Source organism: Pteropus medius, unplaced genomic scaffold (genome assembly GCF_902729225.1).
Source record: "Pteropus medius unplaced genomic scaffold, Ma_sr-lr_union100, whole genome shotgun sequence".
In the NCBI taxonomy this organism is placed as follows: domain Eukaryota; kingdom Metazoa; phylum Chordata; class Mammalia; order Chiroptera; family Pteropodidae; genus Pteropus; species Pteropus medius.
The window spans coordinates 3,950,033-3,963,051 of record NW_024345481.1 but is presented as its reverse complement, the minus strand read 5'-3'; the positions used below and the strand labels follow the sequence as shown (position 1 = coordinate 3,963,051).

The 13,019-nt window shown below is 43.1% G+C and overlaps 1 protein-coding gene across 1 annotated transcript in view; it reads right to left on the bottom strand.

The window, feature by feature from the left end:
* The window catches only part of TULP4 (TUB like protein 4), a 188,850-nt gene that overhangs the window by 50,097 nt on the left and 125,734 nt on the right, over positions 1-13,019 (bottom strand). Inside the window, exons 5-6 of the mRNA XM_039873905.1 lie at positions 2,072-2,252; positions 524-658 (exon numbers count right to left, since the gene is read on the bottom strand). Coding sequence (XP_039729839.1) covers positions 524-658; positions 2,072-2,252 — 316 coding nt within the window. The remainder of the gene's footprint in view (positions 1-523; positions 659-2,071; positions 2,253-13,019) is intronic.

Genomic DNA, 13,019 nt, shown 5'->3' with positions numbered 1-13,019 from the left:
GAGAGCAGCATTTCACAATGTATCAGGAAGGTACCAGTGCCTGACTAGGCAGTCAGCTGACCTTCGCATCCATGCCTCGGTCTGGCAACTGTGGAGCCTCCATAAATCTGTTCAGGTCACGGTACTACGCAATAAGTAGTTCCTTGATAAGCCTTAAAATGACAGGGCGTCCGTGTAAATTTGTCTTGGGCATTGTCTGCTGCCTCAAGAACACCAGGTACCGCCTGCTACCCACTACTGTGAGGACACCGTGTCCGCTGGGACAAACGCTCTGTGTGTCTGAGAGAGGGCCACTCTTGCCGCAGGGGGAGAGCAGTGAAGCTGGCAGAAATCCCTCCACTAGGCGAGACTCGGAGGCGGCTCACCAGATTAGCAGAGGAGCGAACGTAAGTGGCCCTTACCACCAGACTCCGTTAAGCCCGGAGGTCACTGCAGAGGCTGGAATCGGCAAGTGCTGGGTGTGTGACACCCGGCCTGGAAGGCTGACGTAAATTACTGGAATGTCACATGCAGCCTCCCGTACCTTTCAGCCCTGAGCGGATGATAGTAGGAGACAAGTCATCGTAGTTGTTCATTAAGCTGATGTCCCCCGAGGTGAAGCTGACGGTGAGCAGCGGCTTGATGTTTTGCACCGGGATGGGATACGCTGCTGGACCATCTGTGGGGACAGAAATGCTGACTGAAAAAGTGGCAATGAGCACACGACCTAAATCCAGGTCCCCAACGCTGCAGCCTTGCAGAGCGCACTGCAAACTGCCTGGGAATGCAGTTCGCACTCGGGGCTGGGGCGCTACCGAGCAAGGCAACGTCCCATACCACTCAGGACTCCACAGGCCAGCGGGGGACAGCGCACGCCACCAGAGAACCCTGGAATGAGAGGCAGGATGGGGACAGACACGCAGTGGGGGTCCTTGAGCTCTGCTGTGCGGTGGTGAAAATGTGTGTGAAAAGTTTATTAACCTGTGTGCTAATGTGTTATATATTTCTAGTGATGTGTAAACGTAAATTACTGGAATGTCATATAACATATAAGGATGGCGGGAAAGGGAACGAACGTATTTTCTTAATCCTGCTCCAAAATACAGAGGAAAATTGCTTTTCAACCCTAAGTGCTCTTTTATTGAATGTTCTAGGACATGAGCAGCCACGGCAGCCACCATGAGTGCTTTGTTAAGTTTTTACCACAAGAGACCCCAAATCTGAGAGAAGGTTGAGGCTGGGTGTGGCTCATAGAGAATTCCGCTACATCCGCAGTGCGGTCAGCATGAGGAAAATCCTGCTCCGTAACTTCCAGGAGTACTCACTGGGCATTAAGAAAGGAGCCATGACGAACCACATTCTGGATTCTTCCATGTGTTATTTCAAGAAGTAAATGCCAGGTCCCCTCCCGGGCCAGGGTAGGTCAGGACTCTCTCAAATGGCTCCCCTGGGCGTCGCACCCATGCCACGCTCATCCCTGGCAGCCATCCAGGTGGGCTGCCTGGCATCCGCGCTCGGCTCACGCCGAGGCAGTCCCGCTCACAGGGGGTCCCCAGTTATCGCTCTCCCTTGCTTCACCCAAAGATGCTGCAGGGGGTCCCCAGTTATCGCTCTCCCTTGCTTCACCCAAAGATGCTGCAGGCGCCTGCCTCTGCACTCAAACTCCTCTGGCCACCAGGAAAGGTCTGCTCTGTCTGAGAGGCACATCCCTTGTCACCCCAAATAGCCCCACTGCTCCTGAGAGGGGCAGCTGGTCAGAGCAGCACCAGGCACTGAATTCTGTCCCTGGACCTACTCTGGACTTGCTGCATAACCACGGTCTCTGAATCTTCTTTCGTCCAATGCCGAGTGGGGAAGAGTAAACCTGCATCCAGTCTAGTCGAGTTCTTTGTAAAAGTGTGCTGGCCCAATGTTTTAAGATGCGGACTTTCATTACCACGAGGCTAAAGACACGATCAACACTTCACTCGAGACTGGGTCCCACTTGAAAAAGGCCTGGTCACGCCAAGGGGACCTGTGGGCTGAGGCCTCTCTCGGGAAGCATGACCTCTGCCCCGCACCCCCCGCCCCCGGCCCTGCCGCAGCCGGCTACCTTGGGGCGGGGCGTAGTCGTCCGAGTCGGTGTCGCTCTCGCTGCTGTCCTCCACCAGGAAGGCGGGGTAGTTCCAGGACATGCCGAGGACGCCATCGGCCTCGTGCAGCAGGACGTGGGCCAGCATCCTGCCATGGCAGTCCATGACGATCACCTGCCCATCGGCCGTGCCGAACAGCACCTGCAAGCGAGGACAAGGACCACGACGGTCAGGCAGGAAGGGCCGCGGCTGGCGGCAACCCTCATCACATCAACTTGTTTAGAAGGATGACACGGATTTAGAATTAAATACACAGACCAGGTAAGGAACTGAGGGGGTGTGCAAAGCGTTAAGTAGTAATTTAGCTGGTCGTTATGGCAAGAATTTTAGTCCTCTAATACTGAAATCTGATTAACGGCACAATAAATATATTCATTATGTTGTCTGGACATTTCAAATAACACTAGCAAAATCAGTTTCACTTTTTGTGGACTGTTTTTGCTTTCTTGTTTTTTTTTTTGGTGGGGGGTGTGGAGGTGGAGGGTTAAGAAGAGGATAATATTCATTTATTTTTCTGGAAAATAAAAAAGTAGCAGAGCTTGGTTGTTAGGAATTTCTCAAATTTAGAAAGAAAACTTAGGTGTATGTTAGAATAAATCAATTGTCCGTGTATGTTTCAAGAGAAAACACATGTTTCATATTTGGAAAAGAAGGTGCTCCTGAAACAGGTTGTCTAACGTTTTCACTGTGAATAAGAATGGTACTAATGTATGAATCAATAATTAATGTTACAATGTATTAATGGAATTAATATATTCATTGAGTGCTGCTTTGTGCTAAGCACTATACTAAAAGCTTTTTACTTCATTATCTGTCAAAATAATCCTAAGTACTGGCATTGCTGTAATGACACTTGGATAGGCTGAGGCCTGGGTGTGCTGCGGGCTGTCCCTCGGGAATCCCCCTCACGCCCCCAGTCTGGGAGCTCACACGGAGGACCGCGCCACGGGTCGTGGATGGGCACATGGTGGACATGGCGGAGCTAGTGCATAGGCAGGGCAGAGGAAGGCTGGCTGGGGGTGACCCCTCCATCAGAGCAGCATGGGAGCATCTTGCAGCTGCTGGAAGCTCCCTGACAAGCGACATCTTCTAGACGGATGTCCCCGAGGGGAACCTTGGGGCCCGGGGAGCAGGACCTCCACAGGGAGCACGGCTGTGTTACCTTCTGCTTCGGGTAGTGGGCCCTGCAGTCTCTGCATCTGCTGCCATTAAAACTTTCCATCTTTTGTGTCTAATGAGATTTGTCTCCCCCTGAGCAACTCGCTGTGACAACCTAGCAAACTGTTTCCATTTCACCGAAGGTCAAATAAGCTGACAGAGCCGTTAAGTGGTCAAGCCAGGGCCATCCAAGCAGAAAGGCCAGTATTTACACAAGGGGAAAGTTATTTAAGGCTGTTTACATCTTTGCTTCTTTTTGCTTTTAAGATTTTGACGCTAATTTTTGGGCACATACTGTCCACGGCTGTACTGCTGGCACCTCAAAAAGCCTCGGGTACAGTGGCCACACAGTATTTGCTGTTCAATGAATGAATTAAAGTCGGTGACAATCAAAAGGCAACTTTAGGACATAAATGCTCATGATTAAGAGAGATCAACTGCAAGGGAAATATATTTCATTTGAATAATAATAAGCTCACAGAATTTACAGAGCTGTTAGAATTAATCGATGTGCATCAAAAATTTCTTTAAACACGATCTACATTTTAATGACTGTAAACAAAAAAAAAGGGGGTGGGGCTAGAACAGTTTCCCTGCCCAGGGATGGTGATGAATTTATTGGTGCATGCCACTTAAAGGAAAAACAGACAAAACTAACAGGAACACAATGAAAATCATTTTACAAAAAGTGGAGTTTGGGGCTGTCAACGAAGAAAGTAATAAGCATGCACGTCACGTCCACAAACAGCTCAAGGACACAGGCGGAGGAACGGAGACCCCGGAGCGGGTCTGACCTGCTGAAGCTCCGGAAAGGCAGATGCTGAATGTGTTGGTAAGCAGTTTCAAACGATGATAAATACGGAACATGACTTCCAGTAACTTTAACTGAAATGTACAATTTACATACTTCAGAAGAAAAAGATGTGTCAGAACTGCACTGTAAAGTGAATGTCCTGGGTGACAGCCCCAGGAGGCAGGCTTTCCCCCTTTCCACATCTGCACTCGTCTGTTCAGTATGTTCTGAAGAGCAGCTCTGTACCCTGGTGCTGGCTGAGGAGCCACTTTATCACACACGATTTTTTATTTTTAATACCGATAGCTCATTAGCAGGCGACGGCAAACGATTCTTCTTCATGAGGACTCCAGATTAACATACATCGATCCCAACAAGTTCCCTGGCCCCTCTTGCTGTGGGTTCTCACGTCACCTCCACATCTCCCACTGCTGCAAGCATCACGACTCTCTATCTTTACCATGTGATTATCTGATTTCTGTCTGACTCCCACACTAGACTGTAAGCTTTTGAGGACTGGACCATGTCTGCTCTGCTCGCCACATCCCCCCAGGGCCTGCCACATTAGATGACACAAGGCAGGAAGCATCTGTGCCAGGAGGGAGGAAAGGTCTCTGCACTGAAATCTTTTGAATAACACTCACATTTTTCCATTTTAGAGAAACAGATACCAGACAACAGAACAGACACCTAACTTCCGAATAAAGGACCAGTGACATAACGCGTTATCGGTGCTCGATAACGCACGAAAGCAAAAAGAAGAAAAAAATCAGCCCCCAAGCTGCCCCTGCCCCCAGTCAGTTCCGGCCACAGTTCTCGTGGGAAGACAGCGCACTTTTAAGATGGGAGAGAGGGGAAAGAGCAGCACTAACGGTCTAGTTGTCAAGCGATGATGGAGGAAGTTACTCTGTTCTGGAACAAGTACGTCACAGATAACTGCAGAACACTGATACAACATGAAATCAGATTTTTAAAAATCTCTGTTACGAGTTCTTTTCATGCCTAATTACTTCCAATGAGATAAGGCTTATGCGAGCCAAGGACTTCAAGAGAACAAGACAGAAAAGTCTAATAATAATGAATACTCGCACCGGCAAATGCATCCATCTCTGCCTCTTCTACTCCCTAATTCTGGTGCTCCAGGTACACTGGTGCCAGCTCCTCCTCCCTGGGCAGTCTCCTCATCTAGGCTTGGCCCTAGGCCCTCTTCTCTCTCTAGGAGATCACAGTTACGTCCATGGCTTCGAGGACCCCACTCAGGCTAGCTCCTCACCCAGGTCTTCTCCCAGCAAAGACTGTGGCTTGCCTTTTATCCCATGTCCAGTACGGTGTCTGATACATAGCAAGCACTCAGACACCATGTGTGAAAGCTTTTGGGACCCACCCCAAGGAATTAATGTCGCTTCAACCACAGACCCCATAGCACTCAGAACTTCGCTGTGTTGCATGTCCGTCTTTCCCATTCAATCATGAGCTTCTCGAGGGCGAGTCTGCACCCAATGTTCTCGCATGCCGCCTGTCACGACTGGACGCTTGGTGACTGTTAGCAAATGAGTTTCTGCCCAAAGCTTTGGCCTTTGCCCAAGCTTTCCTACAGAGGCAGAACTTTAATTTTGTCTTTAAGCTATAAACCAATGCTTAAATACTCTCACAAAATTGGCCTCCAAAACACTTTCACAATTACATATTTTTCCTGCTGTTTCTTCTGTTGGGCTGCAGGCTTTGTGTATGGGTGAGGGACAAGGCCCTCTGTGACGTGGACACAAAGGACCAAACCAGCTGGCAGAAACCCAAGGGTCCTAGGGCCAAACCAGTTCAAGGGCCATCTCTCCCTGATGGGCCTTTTTAACAACAATGAAATTTTGAAATAATTATGATATCCATATATAATCTCTTCATTTCCATGTATTCCATTCAAAACTATTTTTAGATGTAATTATTTTAAAACATAACACAATTATTACCAGTAATTTAAAATGAACCAAGCCATAAACCATGGGGGTAGGAAGAGGATATAAAATCATTCAAAATTTATGTTTTGAAAGCGGTGATGCTATCTCATCAGTTTCTTCATCTTTGAACACTGGTACCCAACTAAATTCTTGAATCAAGACTAGATTTCAGCGGTGAAAATGCATGCTTCTATAAATGCTCACCTCTCTTGTGGTAGAGTTGAACTAGCAGTACTGGAACTGGTTCCAGAGGAACTGACTTTTTCCCCACTTGCTTTCGTGACTTAAAGCTGAGGGAGCAGATAAAGTGATTACGAATTTTTGCTGAGCAACCTTGTCCCACTGGTGGCAAACGCCTAAATGTGCCGCTGAGGACAGGAATGAAGGGACAAACTGCAATGTCCCTTTGCTCTTTATCAGGAAACTTTTGTTCTGAGATGTCACTGAAGCAAAACTTTTTTTTTTGTTAAAGACTGTTGGGTTTTATAAAACTAGCCTTAGAATGCACTTCAAGGACAGATTTGAATATTTTGCAACTAAAGAAATAGAGCCACTAAAATCAGAAAGATAGTTGTAGATGAAAGAATTGTTCAACTGATTAACAGACTATTTTCTTTTTTTTTTTTAATTTTTATTATTTATTATTATTTATGCCTACAGCACTTGGTCTTTCTAGGTGGTCTCCCAATCCAAGTACTGACCAGGCCCGACCCTGCTTAGCTTCCGAGATCAGACTTCGGGCTTGTTCAGGGTGGCATGGCCACAGACCATGGACTGTGGCTCCACTGGGGCGTGAACCCAGGATCTTCTGCGTATAAAGCAGATGTGCTAACTGCTACACTATGGAACCGCGTCCAACAGACTATTTTCTGGTTTAAAAAAAAAGAATTGATTTCATAGTTAACTATAACAATCATGTCTAAAACAGATACTTTAAAGCTTATTGTGACAAATGTGAGAAAGACATCTCGCCCAAAATATCTATAATAAACAATTTATACCTTTGGCTAAACATATAATTCTAAATTTGTTTCATCTCTTCACTGCAGAAAAAACTGCTTATAAACTAACCCATAAAGATGAGAGACTATCCTATGTCTAAAGGTTTTCAGAGGAGATATTCTATCTGCCTCATGAATCAAATTTAATGTTAAATAATTCTCATTGCTAAAACATGCCTTCCCAACTCTTGCTGGGTCCATTTTTAATTTTACTCACCCTTCTAAGATACCCACACATGATTTCTGGCGGTGGAGGGGAATGGTCTAACTACAGGGCTAATTAAGGATGTGCATTTAACTAGAATATCTCCAGAAGGCTACACGGGTAACTGGAAACACCAGTTATCTCAGGGGAACAGGACTGGGTGGCCTGGGGATAGCAGAAGAAAGGGGCCTTTTCATCGTATACCCTTCTGAACATTCAGAATTTTATACCATGTGAATATACTCTTAAAGATACATATTTAAGTATACTTTGAATGAGGCAGAAAGAAATGTTTCAGGACCATAACTCCGTCAGGTCTTGGGAGCTGGGTAAAATGCCCACTCACCACGCAGTCTCTGGGGGTGAACGTGCACCTTGAATTTGTGTGCGAGATGCTAAGTGATGCTGGAATCTGAGGAGACTGCGTGGTATATGGTCCAAGTCTGCTGGGGAAACATCCTTTCCTTTGCAAAAAACTCAGGACTGGGAGTGAGCTGGACAAGGGTCTCTTTCTATTCTGACTCCTAATTATTTTCATAATTTTGAACTGATCACCACCTCCCTGAGTGTTGGTGTCCTCTGACGGCTAAAAAAGTTCTATTAGATGAGCTCTCAAATCCTTTCCTGTTTCAAAATGCTACAAATCTTTAATATATCTAAATATACTTCTCAATACTGAGAAGTATTACAGTAATTCTCAGTAATTTCTGTGGCTACAGATAAACTTCTTTGACAAAAAGCCTGTAAGGAAATAATTTCCTGGTCTGAGAGAGTAAAAGGCATCTGGTGGAAGCAGATCCGACAGCACTTGTGACTGGTGTGGAGGATAAAGAAAGCCAGATGCTAGTCAGAGGTAAGGACAGATTTTAACCAGTAATAACTAGTCCAATAGGGAAGGGCACAGCACGAACCTAACTCGGCTTCCCTCTGTGCAGAGGTGGCTGGGCATCCTGAAGGAAGGATGAGGGAGTAGGAAGGAGGCAGGCCTGGGTTCAAGCACAGGCAGGAAGGTGGACATTCACAAGAAGTGGGCGGTGGGGCTGGCCACCTGGGTTTGCTAACTGGTGCTTGTCAAAGTTAGGGTGCTAGCCTCTCAGAGACTGGGAGACATGGGTCCTAGCTGTCAGAAACGAACAGTAAATCCCTTTGGCAGCTTGAGTTTTCCAGGCAAGAACTTAAGGAGGCTAGAGTTGTCATCGTTAGTGACATAACCTTGTTGACAGAACTATGCTAATGTCTGTTCTCTGTGTGTGTGTGTGTGTGTGTGTGTGTGTGTGTGTATTATTTGTGATGAGAATCTAGTTTTCTAGGTCAAAGCTGAGGCCTGGTCAAGAAGAGGGCTCAATAGGGGCTGCCTAGAATTTAGTCAGGAGTGTGTCACTGGTAGTGGCACACGTCACCTCCCTGCAATGTGACACAAAGATATATTTCAATGCCAAGGGCGGGGATGTCAGAGCAGCAATGCATGTGTGGTTCAGGACCGCCACGAGGAACCCTGGTAACCTCAATTTTATGTAGTTCAGCCATCTGGACAAAAATTGGTGTCATGCGGGGCTTCTGTGTCAAAACCAAGGCCACTGTCACGCTGTAGTATTACTAAAGGCATGTGAAGAAAATATAACACTAAATTCACAAGTAACTGAATTTCTTTTTCTTGCCTAATTGCTCTGGCTAATATTTCCAGACCCCCTCACCCCCAAACATATTATATTTTTTGCTGTAGTAAGAACACTTAACGTGGGAGCTATACAAAACGTTAAGCGCATAGCACAGCACTGCTAACGGCAGGCTCCTTGTTGCACAGCAAGGCTCCAGAAACAACCGTCCTGCATAACTGAAAAGCCGCATCCTCGAACAGAACTCCCTGCCACCCGGCCCCCACCCTGGGCAGCCACCCCGCTACTCCCTTCTTTACTGTACAAGTTTTCATTGTACAAGTCTCTCACCTTCTTAGTTAAGTTTATTCTTAAATATTTTATTATTTTTGATGCTATTATAAATGAGATTTTCTTAATTTCCTTTTCAGATAGTTTGCTTTAAAAAATTTTTGTATATTGATTTTATATCCTGCGGCTTTACTGAATTCATTTATTCTAACGTGTGTGTGTGTGTGTGTGTGTGTGTTTTCCCTATATAAGTGTGTGTGTCTTTAGGGCTTTCCCTATGTAAGGCCATATCCTTTGCAGATAGTTGTACTTCCTTCTTTCCTATTTGACGCCTTTTACTTCTTTTTCTTGCCTAACTGCTCTAAGATTTCCAGAACGAGGTTGAACAGAAGTGGAGAGAGCAGGCAAACTCATCTTGTTCCTGATCACAGAGGAAAAACGTTTCCTCTAATATCACTGAGCATGATATTAGCTGTGGGATTTTCATATCTGACCTTTATTCCATTGAAGTCATTTCCTTCTACTCCTAGTTTGTTGAGAGTTTTTAATCACAACAGGGGTTTAGAATTTTGTCAAATGCTTTTGCTGTAACTATTGAGATGACTGTGTGGTTCTTATCTTATATTCTGCTAATGGGGCATATCCCATTAATTCATTTTCATATGCTGAATAGCCTTACATTGCAGGGATAAAACCCACTTGATTCTATGTATGACTCTTTTAATGGGAGGATGGATTCAGTCTGCTAGCATTTTGCAGAAGGTTTTTGTGCCCATGTTCATTAGGGACATTGGTAACTTTTTTTCTTACAGTGTCTCTGGCTTTGGTATCAAGGTAATCCTGGACTCATAAAATAAATTTGGAAGTGTTCGTTTCTCAAGTTTTTGGAAGAGATTGAGAAGAAAGGATGTTAATTCTTTATGTGTTTGGCTGTATTCTCTAGTGAAGCCATCTGGTCCTGGCATTTTCTTTCTTGGGAGGTTTCTGATTACTAACTCAATCTCCTTACCAGTTATAGGTCTGTTCAGATTTTCTATTTCTTAATGATTCAGTCCTGGTAGGTTCTATTTTCTAAGAATTTATCTGTTTCTTCTAGACTATCCAATTAGTTGGCATGTAATTGTTCATAGTGGTCTCTAAAAATCTATATTTCTGTGACATCAGTCGTGATGTCTCTTCCTTTATTTCCAATTTTTAAAATTTGAGTCATTTCTCCTTTTATAGTTAGTTTAGCTAAAGATTTGTCAATTTTGTTGCTCATCACAAAACTCAACTCTTAGTTTTGTTGATTTTTTCCTATTGTTTTTCTATTTTCCATTTCATTTTATTTCTGCTCTAAACTTTATTATTTCCTTCCTTCTGCTAACTTCGGGCTGTTTATTCTTTTTCTAGCTCCTTTAAGTATACAGTTGGATTGTCTGAGAGCTTTCTTCTTTTATATTGTAGGTATTTATTGCAATAAACTCCCCCTTTTTGCTGTATCCCGTAAGTTTTGGTACGTTGTGTTTTTGTTTTGTCTCAAAGGATTTTCTAACTTCCTTTGTGATTTCTCCTTTGACCTTTTGGTTAACTAAGAAAGAGTTCTTTCACTTCCGTATATTTGTGAATGTTCCAGTATTCCTTTCACTATTAGTTTCTAGCTTCATTCCACTGTGATTGAAAAAGGTACCTGATATGATTTCAATCTTCTTCAATTTGCTAATACTTGTTTTGTGACCCAACATGTGATCCATCCTGGAGAATGTTCTTTGTGCACTTGAGAAGAACATGTATTCTGCTTCTGTTGGGTGGAGTGTTCAATACATCTGTTAAGTCCATTTGGTTTACACTGTTATTAAAGTCCACTGGTCCTGCCTAGATGTCCTATCCATCTTTGAATGTGGGGTACTGAAGTCACCTACCATTACTGTATTGCTCTGCATTTCTCCCTTCGATTCTGTTAATATTTGCTTTACATATTTGGCATTTTATATATTTAGGTGCTCTAATGTTATATGCATATATATATATAATTGTTATAGCTTCCTGATGAACTGACACTTTTACCATTACATAATGCTTTTGTCTGTTGCGACAGTTTTTGACTGAGAGTCTATTTTGTCTGGTATAAATATAGTCACCTCCGCTCTCTTTTGGCTATCATTTGCATGGAATACTTTTTTCGATCTCTTTACTTTCAGCCTACAAATGACCTTAAATCTAAAGGGTCTCTTGTAGGCAGCATATAGTTGGATCCTGTTTTTCGTTTTTAACCATTCAGCTACTGTGTATCTTTTGATTGGGGAGTTTAATTCATTTACGTTGAAGTAATTATTGATAAGAAAGGACTTACTATTGCTTTCTTGTTGATTGTTTTCTATCAGTCTCACGGTTCTTTGGCCCCTCTCTTCCTCTCTTGCTATCTTTGTGTTCCACTGATTGTTTTGTATTCACATGCTTGGATTTCTTTCTCTTTTGTGTGTCTTCTATAGGTATTTTCTTTGTGGTTACCATGCGGTTTCTTTGTGGTTACTAGAAAACAACTTAGAGTTACACATGTCTATGTTAAACTCACAAAAACTTAATTTCAGTTGCATACAAACTACTCTTACCTCTTCTCCAACATTCTGTTACTGATGTCACAATTTCTTTTTATACTGTGCATCCATTAATATAATTTTATAGTTAGTTATTCTAATACTCTTGTTTTTAACTTTTAAATTAGAATTAAAAGTGATTTACATATCACTATCACGGTAACAAAGTATTCTGTATTTATATGTTTGCCTTTCTCAGTGAATTTTTGTACTTTTATATGCTTTCATATTATGGTTTAGCACCCTTTCATTTCAACTCGAGGGCTCCCTTTAGCATTTCATTAAAGCTAATGAACAATCTCAATTTTTATGTATTTAGGAGTCTTTATCTCTCCATTTTCTTAAGAACAGTTTTGTTGGGTATAGCATTCTTGGTTGGCATTTTTTCCCATTCAGCACTGTGAATATATGAGCACATCCTTTCTGGATTGCAAGGTTTATAGTAAAAAATCTGCTGATAATCTTATGGGGAGGTTCTTTCGTATGAGACATTTTACTTTTTTTCTTGTGGCTTTAAAATTCTTTGTCTTTTGAAAATTGGATTACAATGTATCTCAGTGTAAATTTCTTTGAGTTCATCTTCTTTTAGAGCTGCTGGGATTCCTGGATCTGGAGATCCATTTCCTCCTCCATCTTTGAGAAGTTTTTGACTATGATTTCTTTGAATAAGCTTTCTGCCCCTTTCTCTCTCTCTTCTCCTTCTGGGACTCCCAAATGCATATATTCATCTACTTTATGGAGTCCCACAAGTCCCCTAAGCTTTCTTTACTCTATCGCACTTTTCCCTTTTTGCCACTCTGACTGGATATTCCAATGACCTGTCTTCAAATTCATTCTTTCTTTTGCTTGATCTAATCTTATGCTGAAACTCTGGGAATTTTTCATTTGTTATTGTATTCTTCAGTTGCATAATTTCTGATTGTTAAAAAATATTTTCTGTCTCTATATTGAAATTCTCACTTTGTTGATGCATTGTTCTCCTGACCTCATTGAGGATCTTTATGATTTCCACTTTGAATTCTCTGTCAGGTAAATCATATATCTCCATTTCATTGAAGTTATTTTCCAGAGATTGATCTTATACCTTTGTTTGGAACATATTTTCCTGTTTCTTTATATTCTTTGACTCTCTGTGTTGGTGTCTGTGTATCAGACAAAATAGCCAGCTCCTAGTTTTCATAAACTAGCCTTTCATAAAAGAAGACCCTCACCAATCAGCCTCTCCAGAGATTCTGGGGGCCTCTCAAACCATCATGCTAGTCCAAACCACTGCCACAGAGACAGGCCTCATGAAAAACCAAACCTGCCAACACCCTGATCTTGAATTTCCAGCCTCC